Source organism: Brassica oleracea, chromosome C3 (assembly GCF_000695525.1).
Source record: "Brassica oleracea var. oleracea cultivar TO1000 chromosome C3, BOL, whole genome shotgun sequence".
NCBI lineage: Eukaryota > Viridiplantae > Streptophyta > Magnoliopsida > Brassicales > Brassicaceae > Brassica > Brassica oleracea.
The window spans coordinates 64,205,982-64,223,409 of record NC_027750.1 but is presented as its reverse complement, the minus strand read 5'-3'; the positions used below and the strand labels follow the sequence as shown (position 1 = coordinate 64,223,409).

The 17,428-nt window shown below is 34.5% G+C and overlaps 3 protein-coding genes across 4 annotated transcripts; 1 reads left to right on the top strand and 2 right to left on the bottom strand.

The window, feature by feature from the left end:
* Positions 1-4,958: 4,958 nt before the first annotated feature.
* Positions 4,959-6,454, bottom strand: LOC106331864. The gene is made up of 3 exons (XM_013770294.1): positions 6,304-6,454; positions 6,021-6,215; positions 4,959-5,384 (listed from the first exon to the last, which is right to left on the bottom strand). Exons 1-3 carry the CDS (start codon positions 6,350-6,352, stop codon positions 5,074-5,076), a joined length of 555 nt encoding a protein of 184 aa, XP_013625748.1. The 5' UTR covers positions 6,353-6,454; the 3' UTR covers positions 4,959-5,073.
* A 601-nt stretch (positions 6,455-7,055) lies between these two features.
* Positions 7,056-10,423, bottom strand: LOC106328436 (DEAD-box ATP-dependent RNA helicase 20). The gene is made up of 10 exons (XM_013766876.1): positions 10,277-10,423; positions 9,876-10,135; positions 8,860-9,039; positions 8,619-8,780; positions 8,383-8,537; positions 8,199-8,291; positions 8,030-8,115; positions 7,710-7,936; positions 7,399-7,632; positions 7,056-7,299 (listed from the first exon to the last, which is right to left on the bottom strand). The coding sequence occupies exons 1-10, from the start codon at positions 10,330-10,332 to the stop codon at positions 7,253-7,255; spliced, it is 1,500 nt and encodes a 499-aa protein (XP_013622330.1). The 5' UTR covers positions 10,333-10,423; the 3' UTR covers positions 7,056-7,252.
* A 265-nt stretch (positions 10,424-10,688) lies between these two features.
* On the top strand, positions 10,689-12,951 carry LOC106332192 (mini-ribonuclease 3). Of its 2 annotated transcripts, none has more exons than XM_013770670.1 (6): positions 10,689-10,934; positions 11,008-11,129; positions 12,041-12,130; positions 12,354-12,406; positions 12,547-12,649; positions 12,729-12,951. In XM_013770670.1, the coding sequence occupies exons 1-6, from the start codon at positions 10,721-10,723 to the stop codon at positions 12,855-12,857; spliced, it is 711 nt and encodes a 236-aa protein (XP_013626124.1). In that variant the 5' UTR covers positions 10,689-10,720; the 3' UTR covers positions 12,858-12,951. The 2 variants fall into 2 exon arrangements, with proteins under 2 accessions (XP_013626124.1, XP_013626123.1); XM_013770669.1 differs by having other exon boundaries at positions 11,005-11,129.
* Positions 12,952-17,428: the final 4,477 nt, after the last annotated feature.

Genomic DNA, 17,428 nt, shown 5'->3' with positions numbered 1-17,428 from the left:
CTTAATTAAAAATACTAGATTTAAAATGACAATTTTCTATTGGTTGGTGAACCTAAAGGTTCACCCTAGGGGGTGAACCCAAGAATAACTCTATAAATAATACATCAAAATGAAAGAAAGAACAATAATTGATATCGTTTGTGCTTGAACGTACTACAACAACAATAAGCAGAAAATGAAAAAAAATGGCATACGAATAAAGAAACATGATGAAAATCCTAGTGTTAGGTAGATATAAATTTGCTAGAATCTACAATTTCTTACAACAATTTATGTTAGCAATATGCTAGAATCTAGATAAGAAATTAATTAGAGATTGTTTAAAATAATATACTAGTGTTTTTAGGTTAATTTTTATCATCAATTAATGTGAAGTAATTTGAAGTTAGAATTCCTTAAAAGTAAGAAAGAAAAAAAGCATCGTAGTTTTGATTAAGCAATAAATATATTTAAGTAATGACACTTAATCTAAATCATCTGATGCATACATCACATAGATAAATCCATGCATTGATCTTCTTTTTGAACATACTCTATCAAGACTCTACTAATTAAACTAGGGATTCCGTGTATATGTGAACAAAATAAGACAGTTGATTTCGATCATTGTGTGCAAAATTGTCCGTCCCATTTTTTTGTGTATGGGGTATGTGTTTGATCTCAAATGTTTTGAAATTTTTCATTAATCTTTGTATTTCTTCCAAATAAGTTGTAAAATCAGGTCATTCTTCAAGTTCATCAATTTGGAACTTGGAACAATCTTTCGTAAATGTCACTTGAAATTGCGAGAAAGATTTCATACATTCAATTGCCCAAATATAGGTTTCAAATTCCGCATGCAAGGGTGAGAGGCTAACTCTTGTGTTTCTTGTCCCCATCAAACTCTCAGAGCTTTCTAAGTTATTATACCAACCTTACCAAGAGAATACATTATTGACCTTCTAATATCCATCAGTGAAACACCATCTTCCTAATTTTGGTAGTATATTTTGGGTAATATCATACATAATGGCCAGTAGTTGTGTTTTTTTGATGTATTACCAATGTATTATTGATAGCTCAAAATTTTAACCTTTGAATACCACAATTGCGCACCAAATCACAGTAGTATAAAAGGAATCAAATCTACAGAGACCAAGGTTCCACAACAAGTCAGTGAGAATATAGTTAATAAGCTAAGACAAAAAGAGAGATTTTTGTTTTCCTAAAGCTAAGCAGAAATAAAATATATAATAAAAGCTAAAACATATTAAGAAAAAGTGTTAGGTATTATAGAAATTATAGCAAATGACATGAATGTTAACAGTTTATCAGAAAATTAATTAAGCATCATTCTATAACTCAAAACACATTTGTATAATCTTCCCACTCCCATGATTCCAGCCACTATGTCAAACAATCTAGAAAACTAACTCTCGTTGAACCTAAGAGATTAGACACACATTAAGTTCGAGTTTCAATAGGTTCACAAAGTGCAGTAACATCAACTCATGTTGGATAAAGACACTTTGCTCACAGAGATTATGTTCAAGCAATCAAATCAACTCCTGATGCATAAATTCAGTTAACCTAAGATCGTGAACTAGGTGATAAATCCAATTCAAGCGTTAAAATAGTCAACAAGAAGAACTCAAATAAAGATTCTCTAATCAACCAACCTTAAACATTCATTCTCAGCAATTCTTTTGAAACCTTTAAACCTAACTACTTAGACATAACCAGAGAACACAAGATCAATGATAAACTCTGAATAATTAGATTAAAGAGATAAAAACAGGGGTTCAAAAATATTATATCATCTCTCATGAGCTCTAAAACCTAAAATTCTGATATAAAATAAATATTAAACTTAAACAAACACTCGGAAAAGTAGATATACAGTAGAAATTCTATGAATAAATAATTCATAAACTAATAAATGCGATAAATTAATAAATTTCATCTGTTCCGATTTGAGCATGGTCAAAATATGACATAAATCGAGAAGATAATAAGATAATAATTTTTAAGATAATCAAACATATGTAAATATATGGTCCAATTAGAATCATAAAGTAATATTTTGTATATATATATATATATATATATATATATATATATATATATATATATATATATATACATATTTATTTATATTTATATAAGTATAAATAGAACATTGTATTGTTTATTTTATATTTATAATGGAGTTTACTTCTATTTTTTCCTTAACGCTTCATTAAATTTTGATAATATTCAGTAAAATTATATATAAACTACATTTAAATTCTATGAAAGTCATATTTTAAAATTTTAATCATATACACCAAATAATATAATATAATAATATGAAAGTCAGATTTTAAAATTTTGATCATATACACCAAATAATATAATATAATAATATGAAAGTCAGATTTTAAAATTTTGATCATATACACCAAATAATATAATATAATAATATGAAAGTCAGATTTTAAAATTTTGATCATATACACCAAATAATATAATATAATAATATGAAAGTCAGATTTTTGAAATTTAATCAATATATATACAGTAAAATCAATTATTTGTCTTATTTTTAATTAATATATTCTAAAATAAAATTAAAATTAAAAGAGATTTTTTTTGATAATTAATAATTCTATAAACTAATAAAGTATTATAGTCTCAACATTATTAATTTAAATATTTTTAACTGTAGGTCAAAAACACGCCATGGTTGAATTTTAGGCAAAACCAAATTATAAGTAGGAAAAACAAAGTTATTTTTAATCGTAGTAAACCGGAAAACATACCAGTCTTCAGTTAAACATGCATAACTTTTGATTTAACTGATGGATTGATCTCTAACCTGCTGAACTGTAAAGCTAGCTCAATTATGTATCTTGTTTCAGAATATGAGATTCATCCATCGGTCAGAATTCATCCATCCGTTGCAAAATGTTTGGTGCATCTACACAATTCTGCATCTTTAATTGCCTTTTTGGATCCAATTCAGCCTAAAACCCTGCAAATTCATAAATAACACCAAAAGATTCCAAAATACTCCAAAACACATAATTTGACTCGATAAAAACTCAAAACATAGGTTATAAACTAGCAAAAGCACTGATATATCAATTGCTTCTGTTTCTGCCACTTGTAAGGTATCACGGGGATCTCTATCAAAATATTATTGAACATCTTGTTATTCCGTCCTTTCCATACCTATCAAAATATCCATGCAAATTGATAATAATCTACATATCTTCTTATTCTCCAAAACAAATAATCTTTATTGGCGAAAGCCTGCTGCATAGGAAATTGTCTAGGTTTGTGCAAAATCCTTGAGAAGACTCATACCTAAATCGCCGGAGGGCATTTAAATAAGACATTATTTATTTTTTAATAGAGCACACTGTGTATTACATTCGATTCCTCTCATTTTTAGTTTTCTCTTCACTAGTAGACAATCTGAAATAATTTGTCAAATGAAATTTTTTATCTTTGGTGGTCTCCTGGGTTTTCAAGACAAATTCTTTAAAACCTTAGTATCTGGTCCAAAAATCGGTTCACGTGTTGCTTTATCTGGATACATATGTTCTATGTGGTATCCAGACTTAATTGTATACTTCCATGATTGTGTAAAGTGATACACATCCTTATATGTGGTCTGCTTCATATTCAATGGAATACTCTGAATAAATTGTGCATCTATTACATTAACCAAAATTCTAATTACCTCCATTTCCATGTATGTGAAGTAGTATTGATGAGTTTATCTACCACAAGTGAAGGATACATGTTGTTAAAAATGAGAACTCTTCAAATCTTCAGAAGAAAACATTTTCTTTAGCATTCAACGTTTCACCTTGCCAAAGAATGCTATGGAGGGAAACTGTATAGAATAACCATTAGAAATTATAATCAACCTATTTATTGGCTAGAATATAGTTAAAAGGGATGAGAGCTTATTCATCCGATCATGAGGGCCAGCTAGAGAGAAAACAACTCAAGTCATCAAGTAGGGTCTATAATGTGAAAGAGCATTATTTATTTATTTTTCATATAATTGTTTTACTATTGTTTATATGTAAACTTAATTTATATTTCTTTTATGGGCAATTTTTTCAAATAGTCATTTTTAAGTTTTTGTCACAAAAATAGCCCTTAAAAAATAAAATGGCCAATATAGCTTTTTTTATTTTAAAATTTTTAATATTTATTTTTTGTTTTTAAAAATTTGATTCATCCCCTAAACCCTACCCCTTTAGTATTATTCATAAGTCTTAGACTAGTTAACCCTAGTGAACAAAAAAAAAAAGATTAGTTAACCCTATGGGTATAAATACATATTTATCCTTTAATAAAACCTATTTTAGTCATTTTCTTCTTTGAAGAGTTATTTTTGTGAAAATAAACTAAAAGAACTATTGAAGGGAATTTCTCTTCTTTTGTACTATTATTTGTATTAAATTAGCATTTTAAAACTTTTATTAATAAAATTAGTGAATTACCTTGTAAAATAATAAATTTTAAAGTGAAATTTTGTATTAGCAAATGATTTTAATAAAATTATGATTGAGCATAATCAAATATTTATGATAGTATTAACTACTCCCTCCGTTTTTTTAATATAAGTCGTTTTAGAATTATGCACATAGATTAAGAAATCATTAATTTTTTATATTTTCTAAACAAAAACATCATTAATTATTTACCTAACCACAAATCAACCAATAATAAAATAGAAGGTATATTTTCATTGGTCATATAACATTAAGTGTTAATAAATTTTACATAAAAAACCGAAAACGTCATATAATTTAGAACATAAAAAATTCTCTAAAACGACTTATATAAAAAAACGGAGGGAGTATTATTTTGTATTAAGAAAAAAAAGGATTTTGATGAAGATTGAAGAGCTATATTTCCACCAGTCCTCTTTTCTAATTATCCACAGAAACACAAGACCTAACATTGGAACGATGAAGGATGAGTCCCCAAAGTTACTGCTTTCAACATTCAAACTGTTCTTTTGCTTCCTCCAAAAGCAAAACATCCACAAGAATAAGAACAGAAACCAAATCAACATAAGCTGAAACTGAATCAGAGAGTAGGAATAGTTCTGGATCCTATGAATTGTTTCAGAATCGCCTTTTCTTCATCAATCCTCTTCTTCTCTTCAGCGTTTTGCGGTTTTACTTTCCTTTTCTCCTCCAACATCCATTTGAAGAGCTCACGTTGTTGCTTCTCCGGTATTGGCTCACGTGCCTTGACCACCACTGGCTCAGCCACCACAGCAGAAGACACAGGATTTTCAATGGTAACAGGAGCTGCGACTGAACCTGATTTAGCAGCTATCTCTTCACTTGCAGGTTCTTCTATGTCCTTCTTCTTAGTCCTAAAGAAAAGGTAACCTGCAAAAGCAATAGTAAGGCCAAGAACCACCAATAAACTAAGTCATGAAAGTCTCTGTGAAGGCATGTAAAATCTAGGTAACACATATATGTACAGCTTATCACACAGCCCACAAATATTTGAATGGACGAGTCAAATGAAACTAGTATTTCCAATATCATGAATAAAATAGAAAAACGATTCAAGAAACAAACCTTGATGAACAGAGGTATCAATGTAATAATCTTACGTGCCTACCAATTGATAGGTTGATTTCGCACTTTAGAAAAAGTTTGGACCTAATGAGATATGGGAGAAAAGTTTGTCCACAAACAAAGCTATAAAAGTATTATGAGTCAAAGTCTGTTTATCACTAGAGACAGTAAACAAGGCTTATCATCATCATCTCTGTCTCCACTGACATGACTACATTAGATCATCATCTATGCCTCCCTCCATTGACACATTAAACCTTAAAGAGTAAAAGAGTAAACAGATGGAACTTAGGAACTGAAAGATCTATCAAAACATCAATCAAAAGCTCAGGCATTCAGATAAAGGTTTAGTAAAGCTTTGTGCTTTATCAATTTCTAAGCTCTCGAAGAAACGCAAATCCCTAAACCTTTAAACCCTAATTTTGGAGGGGTGATTTTTACCTCCGACGGCGAGATTGACGGTGAGGAGAAGCGGCCACATGTATTTGTACCTTCGAGCGAATGATTCCTTCGGAGGCGGAGGTGGAGGAGGAGCACCGCCCATCGTATACGAAGCCGCCGCCGCCGCTGCAGCGGGATTCGATGGTGGAGCGGTGGTTCCGTTGGCTTTGACGTGCTTCAGCTGGGCGATGATATCTGAATCAATCGAAAGGAGAGATCAGCAACTCAAATCATATGAAAGATTCGTGGAGTGAGATCGTGATTAGGGATTTGAATCAGTTACCCTTCTTCTTGGGTTTGTTAGTGAAAAGCTTGGGACCTTCTTCACTCATTGCGATTTCGATTTCGATTTCGATTTCTCCGAGGCTCTTTACTTCTTCTTCTTCGCAAATGTAATGTCTTATGTTTTTTCTTCCTCTCCACTCAATGGATTTACTTGTGTGACTTTCACACATTTTCTTTCTTTTTTTTCACTTTATTTTCCGGTTTAGTTTTAAAATTCATATTTGTCAAGCTATTTAGTAGCATTTTTATGGATTACTCTAATCATTTCTACCACCAAAATTTTGCTCTAGTAAAAAACTATATTTTAATAAATTAAATGATTTTTATACAACAAGAGAAAGAAATGTAAAAAAAATTCTTCCTTAAATACTTAAATTTTGAATTTTTGGGATTAGTTTCATAATTACATTACCAAAGCATTTGGATTTCACTATATGTGTAATTAAAAGTCTTAACGTGAATTTGCTACATAAACACACAATTTGTATTAAAAAAAAGTTATTTTGTGGAAAATAACAATAATAGAATTTTGATTTTATTATCTGATAGGTCTTTATTTCAAAAATTATTGTCAAATTCACTTCTTCTATCCCATCGTCTTCAACACATCTGTGCATATTTGGTTATTAAAAATGTCACTTTTGTTTTATTATAATGCATGACGTAATTTGATTATAATTTGCTAATATCACTGAGCAAATTAGAAAAAGAAAGTAAACTATATTGCCAATATTTTTTTAGAACTAATAATAGTTGATTTGTCAAAAACTAAATTAGAAATCTTTGGTTTTGTTCTTAACCACAAAGCATACCATCGGATCAAATGTTATCTTACACGTTTAACGTTTTGATGCCAATGTCAAATGTTTCAGAAAGAGAGTGAGGCATGAAATAAAAAGAAAACCACTGAGCCCTAAAAGCCAATAACACATACATAAACAGAGAGATCAGCTCCAAGCTCTTCTGCTTCCACGGTCTCTAAATCCTCCAAGCCCTGTTTCCACATCATAAACCACACATACCAGAGATTAGAAACCTTTGTATTATTTAGTGAAACCAAAACACAACTGTTTTTGTTTCTGGTGATACTGACCTGGAGGAGGAGGAGCAGTGCTGCGACCCATTGAAGCTAATTCGTGGCTCACTTTCTGTCCAGCTTCTTCTAGTATGCTGATAAGCTCTTTGGCGAATCTCGCATTTGCAGCTGTGAAGAAACTGTAAGCTGTTCCTTTGGCCCCAGCTCTACCAGTTCGTCCAATCCTGTGAACATAATCCTCCAGTGATCCAGGGAAGTCATAGTTTATCACATACTTCACATCTTTAACGTCTGTTCAAAAACAAGAGAGGGTTTATTAGCTTGTCAGAGAGAGTTGATGCTGCAGACAGAGGGGAAAGCATTAGTACCTAATCCACGAGCTGCAACATCTGTAGCAGTCATTATAGGGCTTTTGCCTGATCTAAACTCCGAGAGAACCCAATCTCTCTCGGCTTGACTTTTATCACCATGTATTGACAAAGCAGGCCAACCATCCATGCGAAGCTGTCGAGTGATTTGGTCACAGCCCTTTTTGGTGTCAAGGAAGACAAGAATCCTGCTTCCATCCATTATGTCTTCAAGCAACTTCACCAACCTGTAAAAAAGGCCACAACAGTTTATGTTTTACCACAATGTCCATGACTACTAGTGAGATGAGAGAGAGAATATAATAGGTAAGAAGACTTACTTGTTATACTTTTGGCTTTCGGAGATGACATCAACAATTTGACGGATAGCACGGTTAGCTTTTAAATCTGAAGAACCTATTATCACCTGCACTTAATACAAAAGAAGCTTGCTAAGTTTTTGTTGACAGCTAAACACATGAAAAGAAGAAAAGAGAGAGTGTCTCTTACTTTGTATGGGTTATAAAGAAACTTCTTAGAGAGTTGTTCCACCTCCTTTGGCCAAGTAGCACTCCAGTACAAAGTTTGACGGTCTGGCCGAATCTGCACACACAGGTTTCAAAACATTTGTAAAGACAAAGCGACTAAAGTACACAATATATTAGCTGAGTGACACAGAGGTAAGAAAACGAACATGTGAGACAATTTTCCGGATCTGAGGGTCAAACCCCATATCCAGCATTCGATCAGCCTCATCCAAAACAAGATACGTAACCCTCCGCAAGTTTGTGTTGTTCGATTCCATCATGTCTATTAACCTCCCAGGAGTAGCTATAACAATCTCCACACCTAAATTCATACACCAATAATCACACACATCAGAATGATTCTACAATGAACAAGAAAAGCTAATAGTTTGAGAAATTACACCTTTCTGGAGATCACGCACTTGAGGCCCTTTTGGAACACCACCGTAAATGCAAGTGCTCTTAATCTTTGACGATGAACCAAACTTAGACGCTTCTTGCTGTATCTGCACAGCCAGTTCACGTGTAGGAGCAAGAACCAAGACTATTGGGCCGTCTCCAGGAGCTGGTAAAAAAATTACAACTTTACATCAAACAAGAACAAAAAAAGGAGAAAACTTCACAAGCAGATCATCAGGCGATACCTAAAATTGGTTGAGCATTCACATGGACTATGGCAGGTAGCAAGTAAGAAAGAGTCTTTCCAGAGCCAGTTTCAGCAATGCCAATGAGATCACGTCCCTTCAACGCCATTGGCCACCCTTGTGATTGTATAGGTGTAGGTTCAGTAAAACCAGCCTTCTTAACCTCTTCCAAAACATAATCTGGGACAAAATCAAGTGTCTCTTATCAGTACACATACATGATACACCTAAGCTCAGCTAGTCTCTCAAGATGTAATCATGTACAAATCAAGAAACTCTTATTACAAACAGAACAGGACAAAATTTACCAGGAAGTTCAACAACAGAACATCTCCTTATTACAAGCGAATAAAACATCCATGATACACCTAAGCCTCTTTAGTACAGAACAGAACTTAACAGTAGACCCAACATCAAGAAAGCTTATCACAAACTCATCAAGAAATTCTAATTACAAACGAATAGAACACCGAAGACTCTTTATGGATGAACAGAACATAACAGAACTTAGTTAACAGGAAACCAAACATCAGAAACTCTTATTACAAACGATCAGAACAGCCATGAGACTCTTTAGTACAGAAGAGAACTTACCAGGAAACCGAACATCAAGAAAGTTTATCACAAACTCATCAAGAAAACTGTTATTACAAACGAACAGAACACCTAAGACTCTTAACAGATGAACAGAACAGAATAAAACTTACCAGAAAACCCAACATCATCAAACTCTTATAACAAAAAAAAAACACAACATCCATGATACACCTAAGACTCTTTAGCACAAAAGAGAACTTACTAGGAAAGGCAACATCAAAAAAGCTTATTACAAACTCTTCAAGAAATCAAGAAACTCTTGTTACAAACGAACAGAACATCCATGATACAACTAAGACTCTGTAGTCCAGAACAGAACTTACACAGGAAACCCAACATTACGAAACTCTTATTACAAAACAAACAGAACACATCCATGATAACACCTAAGACTCTTTAGTACACAGAAGAGAACTTACCAGGAAAGCCAACATCACGAAAGCTTTTGACAGGTTTAGGAATATCACGACCTTCAACAGTAATCTCCCTCTTCTTTCGATACTCCTCCACTTCCGCCTCCGTCATAGCCGCCACAGAGGGAGACTCAACATAAAAATTCTTCTCGAAAGGAGTCAAACCATCCAAATCAGGCTTCTTTGGAGACTCATCGCCAACACTACTACTCTCCCTTTTACTAGCTGAGCTTCCGTATGCTGAAGCTCCACCAAACCCTGAGTCACTACGAGAAAAAAAAAAAGCAAAATTTAAAAATGAAGCAAACTCCTTCTTCCCTAACACACAGATAATAGACTATAGTTTCTCTCTAACGTACGAGCTTGATCAAAATCAATCGAGCTGGAGCAAAGCAAACAACACTAACCTTCGACGGTCACGGTAGGAGGTGGAGTCGCCGGTCCGGCTATCGTAGCGACTCATGATCCAATTTCTCCGATTAAGGAGCCCAAATCTAGTCGTTAGGGTTTTACAAATCGAGAGAAAGGAGAGAGAGAGAGAGAGACAATGCTCGTATTGCTAAAGTTACAGGAAGCTTGTATTAAAGTCTATAAAGGACAAATTATAATAAGCCACGTGGATAAATGAACGTCACCGCCTCAATAGTCGTTTACAAATCGGAGAGAAAGACGATGCTCATATTGCTAAAGTTACCGGAGGCTTGGATTAAACTTAAACAAAAGACGAATTATAATTCGCCACGTGGACAAATGAGTGTCACCGCCTTAGTATTTTATCACTGTCATAAACTGAAAGCAAAATAAACAAAAAAAAAAAAAAGAAGAGCCGAGAGATAGAATTAAAAAAAAAAATGGCGACTGTATCAGTAAGCTCTAGTCTGGTGAGAGCTGCTTTAGATACTACGAAGCCTAAGCTCCGTTACAATCCCAATGCGCCGCGTAACGTCAAGATAAACCCTAATTCTACTACCTCTTTCGTTCCTCCATCGTCTTCTCCGGCGGTGACAGTCTTGACAACTACTAGCGTTTCCGTTTCTGATTTGCTCAAACGTCCCGCAAGCAAAGGTAACGACTTTAGGTTTCCTTTATCCGGAAGTGTTATCATTGTTACTAAATGTCTCTGCTTTATTATGAATAGGTGATGATGAAGATAGTTGTGTTGGATATGAGAAATGGTTTCCAAGTCCACCGAAAGTGAAGAAGCCTAGATCCGTCTTCAATGCTGCCTCGCTAGCTTATATAGGCGATTCCATCTACGAGGTTAGTCCTCTAGCTCCAATCTATGAGATGTTGTTTAGGTAGTTTAGGACAAAAGTCTGTTCTTTGTAATTAGTCCTTGTTGTTTTAGGATGCAAGAATATCATATGATGGATATGTTAGTGTTTGTAGCAATAAGATACTCACTATGAGCTTGGGCTTTGTGATTTTAGACTAGTTCTTTGTAATCCTTGTTTTTTTTAGGATGCAAGAATGTCTAAATGATTGTGTTTCCGACATTAAGACAGTGACTTTGTTGATACTCATTCCATGTTATTAACTGAGTTTGTGGCGGTAGACAAAATGCTGTCAGTTACTATAATTTTAGACAAGTTTTGTACTTAATCCTTGTTGTTTTAGGATGCAAGAATGTCAGAAGAATGATAGTGTTTACAGCATTGAGAATTTAACAGTCATTATCTGGATTTTAGACAAGAGTTTTGTACTTAATCCTTGTTTAGAATGCAAGAATACCGAATGATGATCATGCTGGTGTTTATACCACTACGATAGTCACTATAAGCTTGTGCTTTGTGATTTTAGACAAGTTCTTGTACAAAAACATTGTTGTTTTGGGATGCAAGAATGTCGGAATATAATCATATTCATGTTGACAGTTACTATGATTTTTTTACAAGTTTTTGTATCTTAATCCTTGTTTAGGTTGCAATATAATATCAAGTGATATTATATGTTACTCTTTATAGCATTAAGATAGTCACCATATGATGATTATAGTGTTTTAGTGTTTATAGCATTAAGAGTGTCACTATGAGCCTGTGCTTTGTGATTTTAGACAAGTTTTTTGTCAAAATGCAAGAGTGTCAATGTGATTGTGTTTAAAGGATTAGGAGAGTAACTCTGTTGATACTCCTTCCAAGTTACGTAACCATCTTCTCTTTGGCTTTGTGCAGATATACGCTCGTCGCCATTTTCTTTTCCCTCCACTGAGTATTGAAGAATATAACGACCGTGTTCGAGCAGTGGTGCGATGTGAAGCACAAGTATGTTTTTTTATTTTTATCTTCTAGTCGTCTTGTGTATGTACGCTATATTGTTTTAACATGTTCACTCCTCCAGTATCTCTGTTACACATTTGATATCGGTTTGCAAGTACTTTAAGCCTGAAAATGTAAATTAGCATGGTTCTTCTCACAGCGTTGGTATCTTTTGTCATTGTTCTTGTTCTTGTTTAACCTAAACTGTTCTTTGTGTCTTCCCCTTCAGTATGCTTTGCTGCATAATCTCCTTGATGAGGATTTCTTAACTAAAGATGAAAGGTCAGTTGCAAAACACCGTTATTTAGTGGTTCTATCTACCATCTTTCCATCATATGATTGTTTGAATCACATGCTATACACTAAGTTCTCGGGCTATACTATATATTAAATCGATCTGATGAGAACTTTTTCTGGTGCAGAGAGATACTTCGGTGGGGAAAAAACGTAGGCTCGGTTAAAACACGGTCAACTAGGCGTGCTGGTGTTGCGGTTTATAACAAGGCCTCGTCATTGGAAACACTTGTAAGTTTGTTGTTCATAATCTGAAACTCAACAAGTGTAAATACAAATTTAACCTTATAAACTCTGTTGAACTTCTCAGATTGGCTATTTGTATCTAGCAAACGGCAAGAGATTAGAAGAAATAATGCAGAAGCTGGGGTTCTCAAGTGGTTCTTCAACAGAGATAATGGTTAAGGAGGCCAAGCATAAACTATCATCTTTAAAATAAACTTTATATATATAGCTGTATCTTTGAAAATGTTTTAGAACATTGAATCCACTTAATCTAATCGTTACCAAGTTTTGGTGATGTTTTGTTACAACTAAGTCCCAAGAGAAAGGTCTTCAAAAACCACGTAAATGGCCCAAAACCGAACTTAACCAATGTAACATCCTGAGTATATGTCTTTTGAAGGTCGGTCCAACTCGGTGCAGTCACATCCACTTTTTTTATCTCCTTCAGTTGAGTCAGCAACAAAAACGATGTCATTTATTAGTAGAGAGACGGTTAAGCCAAGCACTAACATTCCCGTCTCTACATGAATAGAAAGACTGAAGCCCAGCAATAATTAGAGTTCTCAAATTTATTGAGCAAAAACTCTAAGGGGTGTATTGAAATTAGGATTCAAAAAGATTGTGGGATTTGGTTAAAATCCCTTGTTATTTAACTAATGATTTTCAGAAAAAGTTTCAAATCATGTCTTATTCAATAAGGAGTTTGTGCAAAGTTAGCAAACTTCACTTAAAATCCTCTGTTATTCAATTAATCATTTATGAAAACCGTATGAAATCCACTGTTATTCAAAGCTAAACAGTATTTACAAAAAAAAGTTGTGAAAAAGGATTTGAAGAGACTTTACATCATTTTATAGTTAAAAACATCTTCGTTAGAATAACATTTCTATAGGTGGTATTTGAAGAGAAATTAAAAAAAAAAAACATTCTTGAGGAATATTGTCATTCATCTCTCTGTTCGATTTATTTCTTCCTAAAATCTTTCACCACCGTTAATTTACAGTAGATAAATTGATGATTTGAGCTGACACCTTGGATCACACTGAGCTGTTTTTTTCTCTACTCGGAATCTCATAAACGATGAACCAGTTCTTTTAAAATTCTTCTTTAGCCATCTCTCTCATCTCTCTTGTTTTTCCTCCCAGCCTGTAAATGGGTGGCCTTCACAAGTTGAATTAGTGATAAATTTATGAGATTTATTAATCCCATATTTCATTTTCATCCGGGGATTAATGAAAGATGGGAACTAAACTGTTTTGTTAAACCGAACCAAGTCGCAGTATATGATGCAAAACATGGCTTCTTGAGCAGTATGTGATGCAAAACAAGGACCACGATCGGTTGGGGTTTGGATAGAAGCATGAGTTCAACTTGCTTGAAGGTAAGCTAAAAATTCAAGTTTTTTCAATTGATTTTAATGTTTGATAACACTATTGGATTTTTGAACTGAAGAGACAGAGACGTAACTTCCATTGCTTGGAAGTATACTACTATTAGTTCTAATCTTACATGGTGGGATTTTATTGGAGCATTGTTGACTAGCTTTTCTCTTTGTATCTAAGGAGGAAGGGGTATATGAAGTTACTGGAGAGAGTTTACAAGCAGAGTGATGTTTCTCAGTTCCGTCGAAGGTTTGACTTCTGTAATCTTTGATATATGTCTACTTCGCACCAAACATGCCATTTACTCTATGTTTCTATAGATATATTAAATCCTGAGCTACCTTTATCTACCAGCCTACACAGAAACTGGTTACTGGATAGCCTCAGCCATTATCTGGTCCGGTTGTTCATGCTTTTAAAACTTGAAATAGAGAAACAGTGGGTTCCTTGTAACATTGTTCATGCTTCTAGATTATTTTTTTATGAACTCTTAATGCTATAAAGTGCGTCATTTGTCTATGCATCTACATTGTTTTGAGAACGTTTTAACATTAATTAGAAGGAATATGACGTGGTATAGGTTCCAGAACAGGTGGTGGATGTATCAGTAGTGATGCCGACATAGAAGCTGCCACTGCACATAGCTTTGCCGGTTCTTTAAACTTGGTGGAGAGAAAGAATTTACTACCTCTCCATCTTTAAAATAGTAGTGCTAGCAACTCTTGTTCTGTTTTTCACTCATTCTGTATATTAGTATCGGACTGTTGGTAATATATATATATATCCTAATATGCTAGTATTGGCCAAAACCTTAATTTCTATATGCATATACGGTAGAGAGGTCATAGGTAGAAAGACCTAAAAGCAAAGTATGTAAGCAGAAAATATATTGACAAGAACTAGTATACTCAAATCATCTAAACAACTCTAGAATTTATAACAGATATTTTCAAACTATCTACAGATTTTAATTTATATTTTTTTAAGGTTCATCAAAATCACCCGGTTAATTTCAAAACTCGCCTAAAGCCCGCCAAAAATAAAACACTCCAAAGTCTCTCCAATACGGCAATACACCCCCCTTAAATCACCTATGGGTTTAGTGATTATTAGGTATCCCCTAAAACCGATCAGTAATCCAAAACTCCCGGTCCGATAATATACGATATGCATACCGGTAATTTTTGGGTTATAAAAACCGGTTATGGTAGTGGGACCAAGAGCGAAGACGTTTCAAGGAGATCCGAAACGGAAACATTGGGAACGGGTGTCTGAAAGTTCGTCTGACCGCTTGTGTGAATTAGAAGAGGAGTCAAACCCAATGATGACTCTTTGCTTGAGGAGTACAATCCAATTATACGAGAACACGTGTCCTTCTGGTCTTCTACGGCTTCACCGACATGTCACTTTCACTAATGTCTTGTAAGTATGAGATTCCTCTCCATAGTTGCAGTAAATAATGTTATACCATTACAAGTAAGAAAATTAATGTAATTATATATCATCGCTTAAATGTATTTTTTAGGAATAAATGAAAATACAAAATTGACAATATCATTTAGAATGTAGAAGTACATAACATGTGCTCCTTATGTTCCCATTTGTCTTAATCAAAATTCAAAATTATCACTAAGGAAAAAGAAAATGGAATTCAAACTTCTTAATAATTATTATGACTATTATAAGTCTTTTTGATTAAAGGTCGAAAATGACGTCGATGAAAAATTAGGTGCTATGAAAAAAAAAGAATAATTTTTAAAGTTTATCAAGTTTAATTTGATAAATTAAATCTTTGCAGATTATACAGGCCTTTTTGTTTTACTTTCGTCGCATGTGCGGGGGTCCACTCTGTCTTTCCTAGCTATATCAGCTCGTGTATTATCCTGCTTCGGTTATTTACCTATTCTTATTTCCACATACCTTTTGATTTTTTGATAAACATGTTTAACCGATTTTTTTTTATCAAGCCCCAAGTGATTATACAACGATAACCTACGTTTGATATAAACCTAAACATGATGGGGTTTCTTGATTTAAATAAAAAAATAAAAAATTAGGCTTTGTTTTACAATGTACTATATAGTTTTCTTCGTACGTCGAGATATCAAGATTTTAAAATGCGGAGCCACGCGTTGTTGACGTGGAGACGTAGACATGTAATCTTTATTGACCTATGGTTTTTTTCGAATCTTGATTAATCATGCCTTGATATTGATGAATTTTTTAGTTATCTAATAGTGAATTATGTTTTGTGAAATTAGAAAAAAACTATGTTTTGTGAATAAATAAAGAGTTTCATAAATAAACCATGTTTTATCGATGAATTTGCATATTTCTGTATTGGGTTCACTACAACCGTATATGGATGTTTGCAGATGACTCTCAGCGAGGATAGGGTCCACGTTTCCCTACGCTTAGGGCCACTCTTATCGAAAACTACGAAAGATACTAAAGACTCCAGTGAATTACCAACTCACCCCGCTTGGTCTACGAAAGCAGCTGGAAAAAGGATAGTGCGACGACGTACTTTACGTAGCCCCAGCCACGGAGTAGCAATGAAGAAGAGACGCATCACCAAGACGTACAACTCCCCCTGCAGAAAGCTGATGCTGGATGCCATTACAGCTGGGGGAAGGGGCCCGAGGAAGACACAGTCAGGAACATCGGCTGTGAGATTAATTCCAGCAGTTAATCGGAGGGAGAAGGATTTTCAGCCCCTCCACACACCTCTTCCTTAGCATGCATTAGCTGGAACTGTCGAGGGATTGGGAGCACCTTGACAGTCCAGCGGATCCGAGAATTCCATAAGAGAATTTCCCCGCCAGTCTTGTTCCTAATGGAGACAAAGAACCAAGATGATGCGGTGTTCAAACTGTTCAGGAACACTGATCTTACCAACCACTTCACAGTGCCTCCGGTTGGATTGGCAGGAGGCTTATCGCTATCATGGAGAGACGACATTCAGGTTGATATTCTCTACTCCTCTCCTAACATTATTGATACTCGAATTGAGGCACATGGGACTTTTAGTTTTGTCTCCTTTCTCTATGGAGCTCCCAACCCGGCGGATAGGCCACTGTTCTGGAACAAACTAACAGAACTAGGCGCAGAACGAGATGATGCGTGGTTGTTGACAGGAGATTTCAATAATCTCCTAGATAATTCAGAAAAGGTAGGCGGCCCTGCTCGGTGGGAAGGTTCATTCCTTTCCTTCCGGAGCTTTGTCTCGCAAATGGGACTATGGGACTTACAGCACTCTGGGAATCATCTCTCATGGAGAGGAACCAGATACAATCATTTCATCCAGTCTAGACTGGACCGGGCCATGGCGAACTGTTCTTGGTTTGAGAGATTTCCTGCAGGACGATGTGAGTACCTTCGGTTTGAAGGTTCGGACCATCGA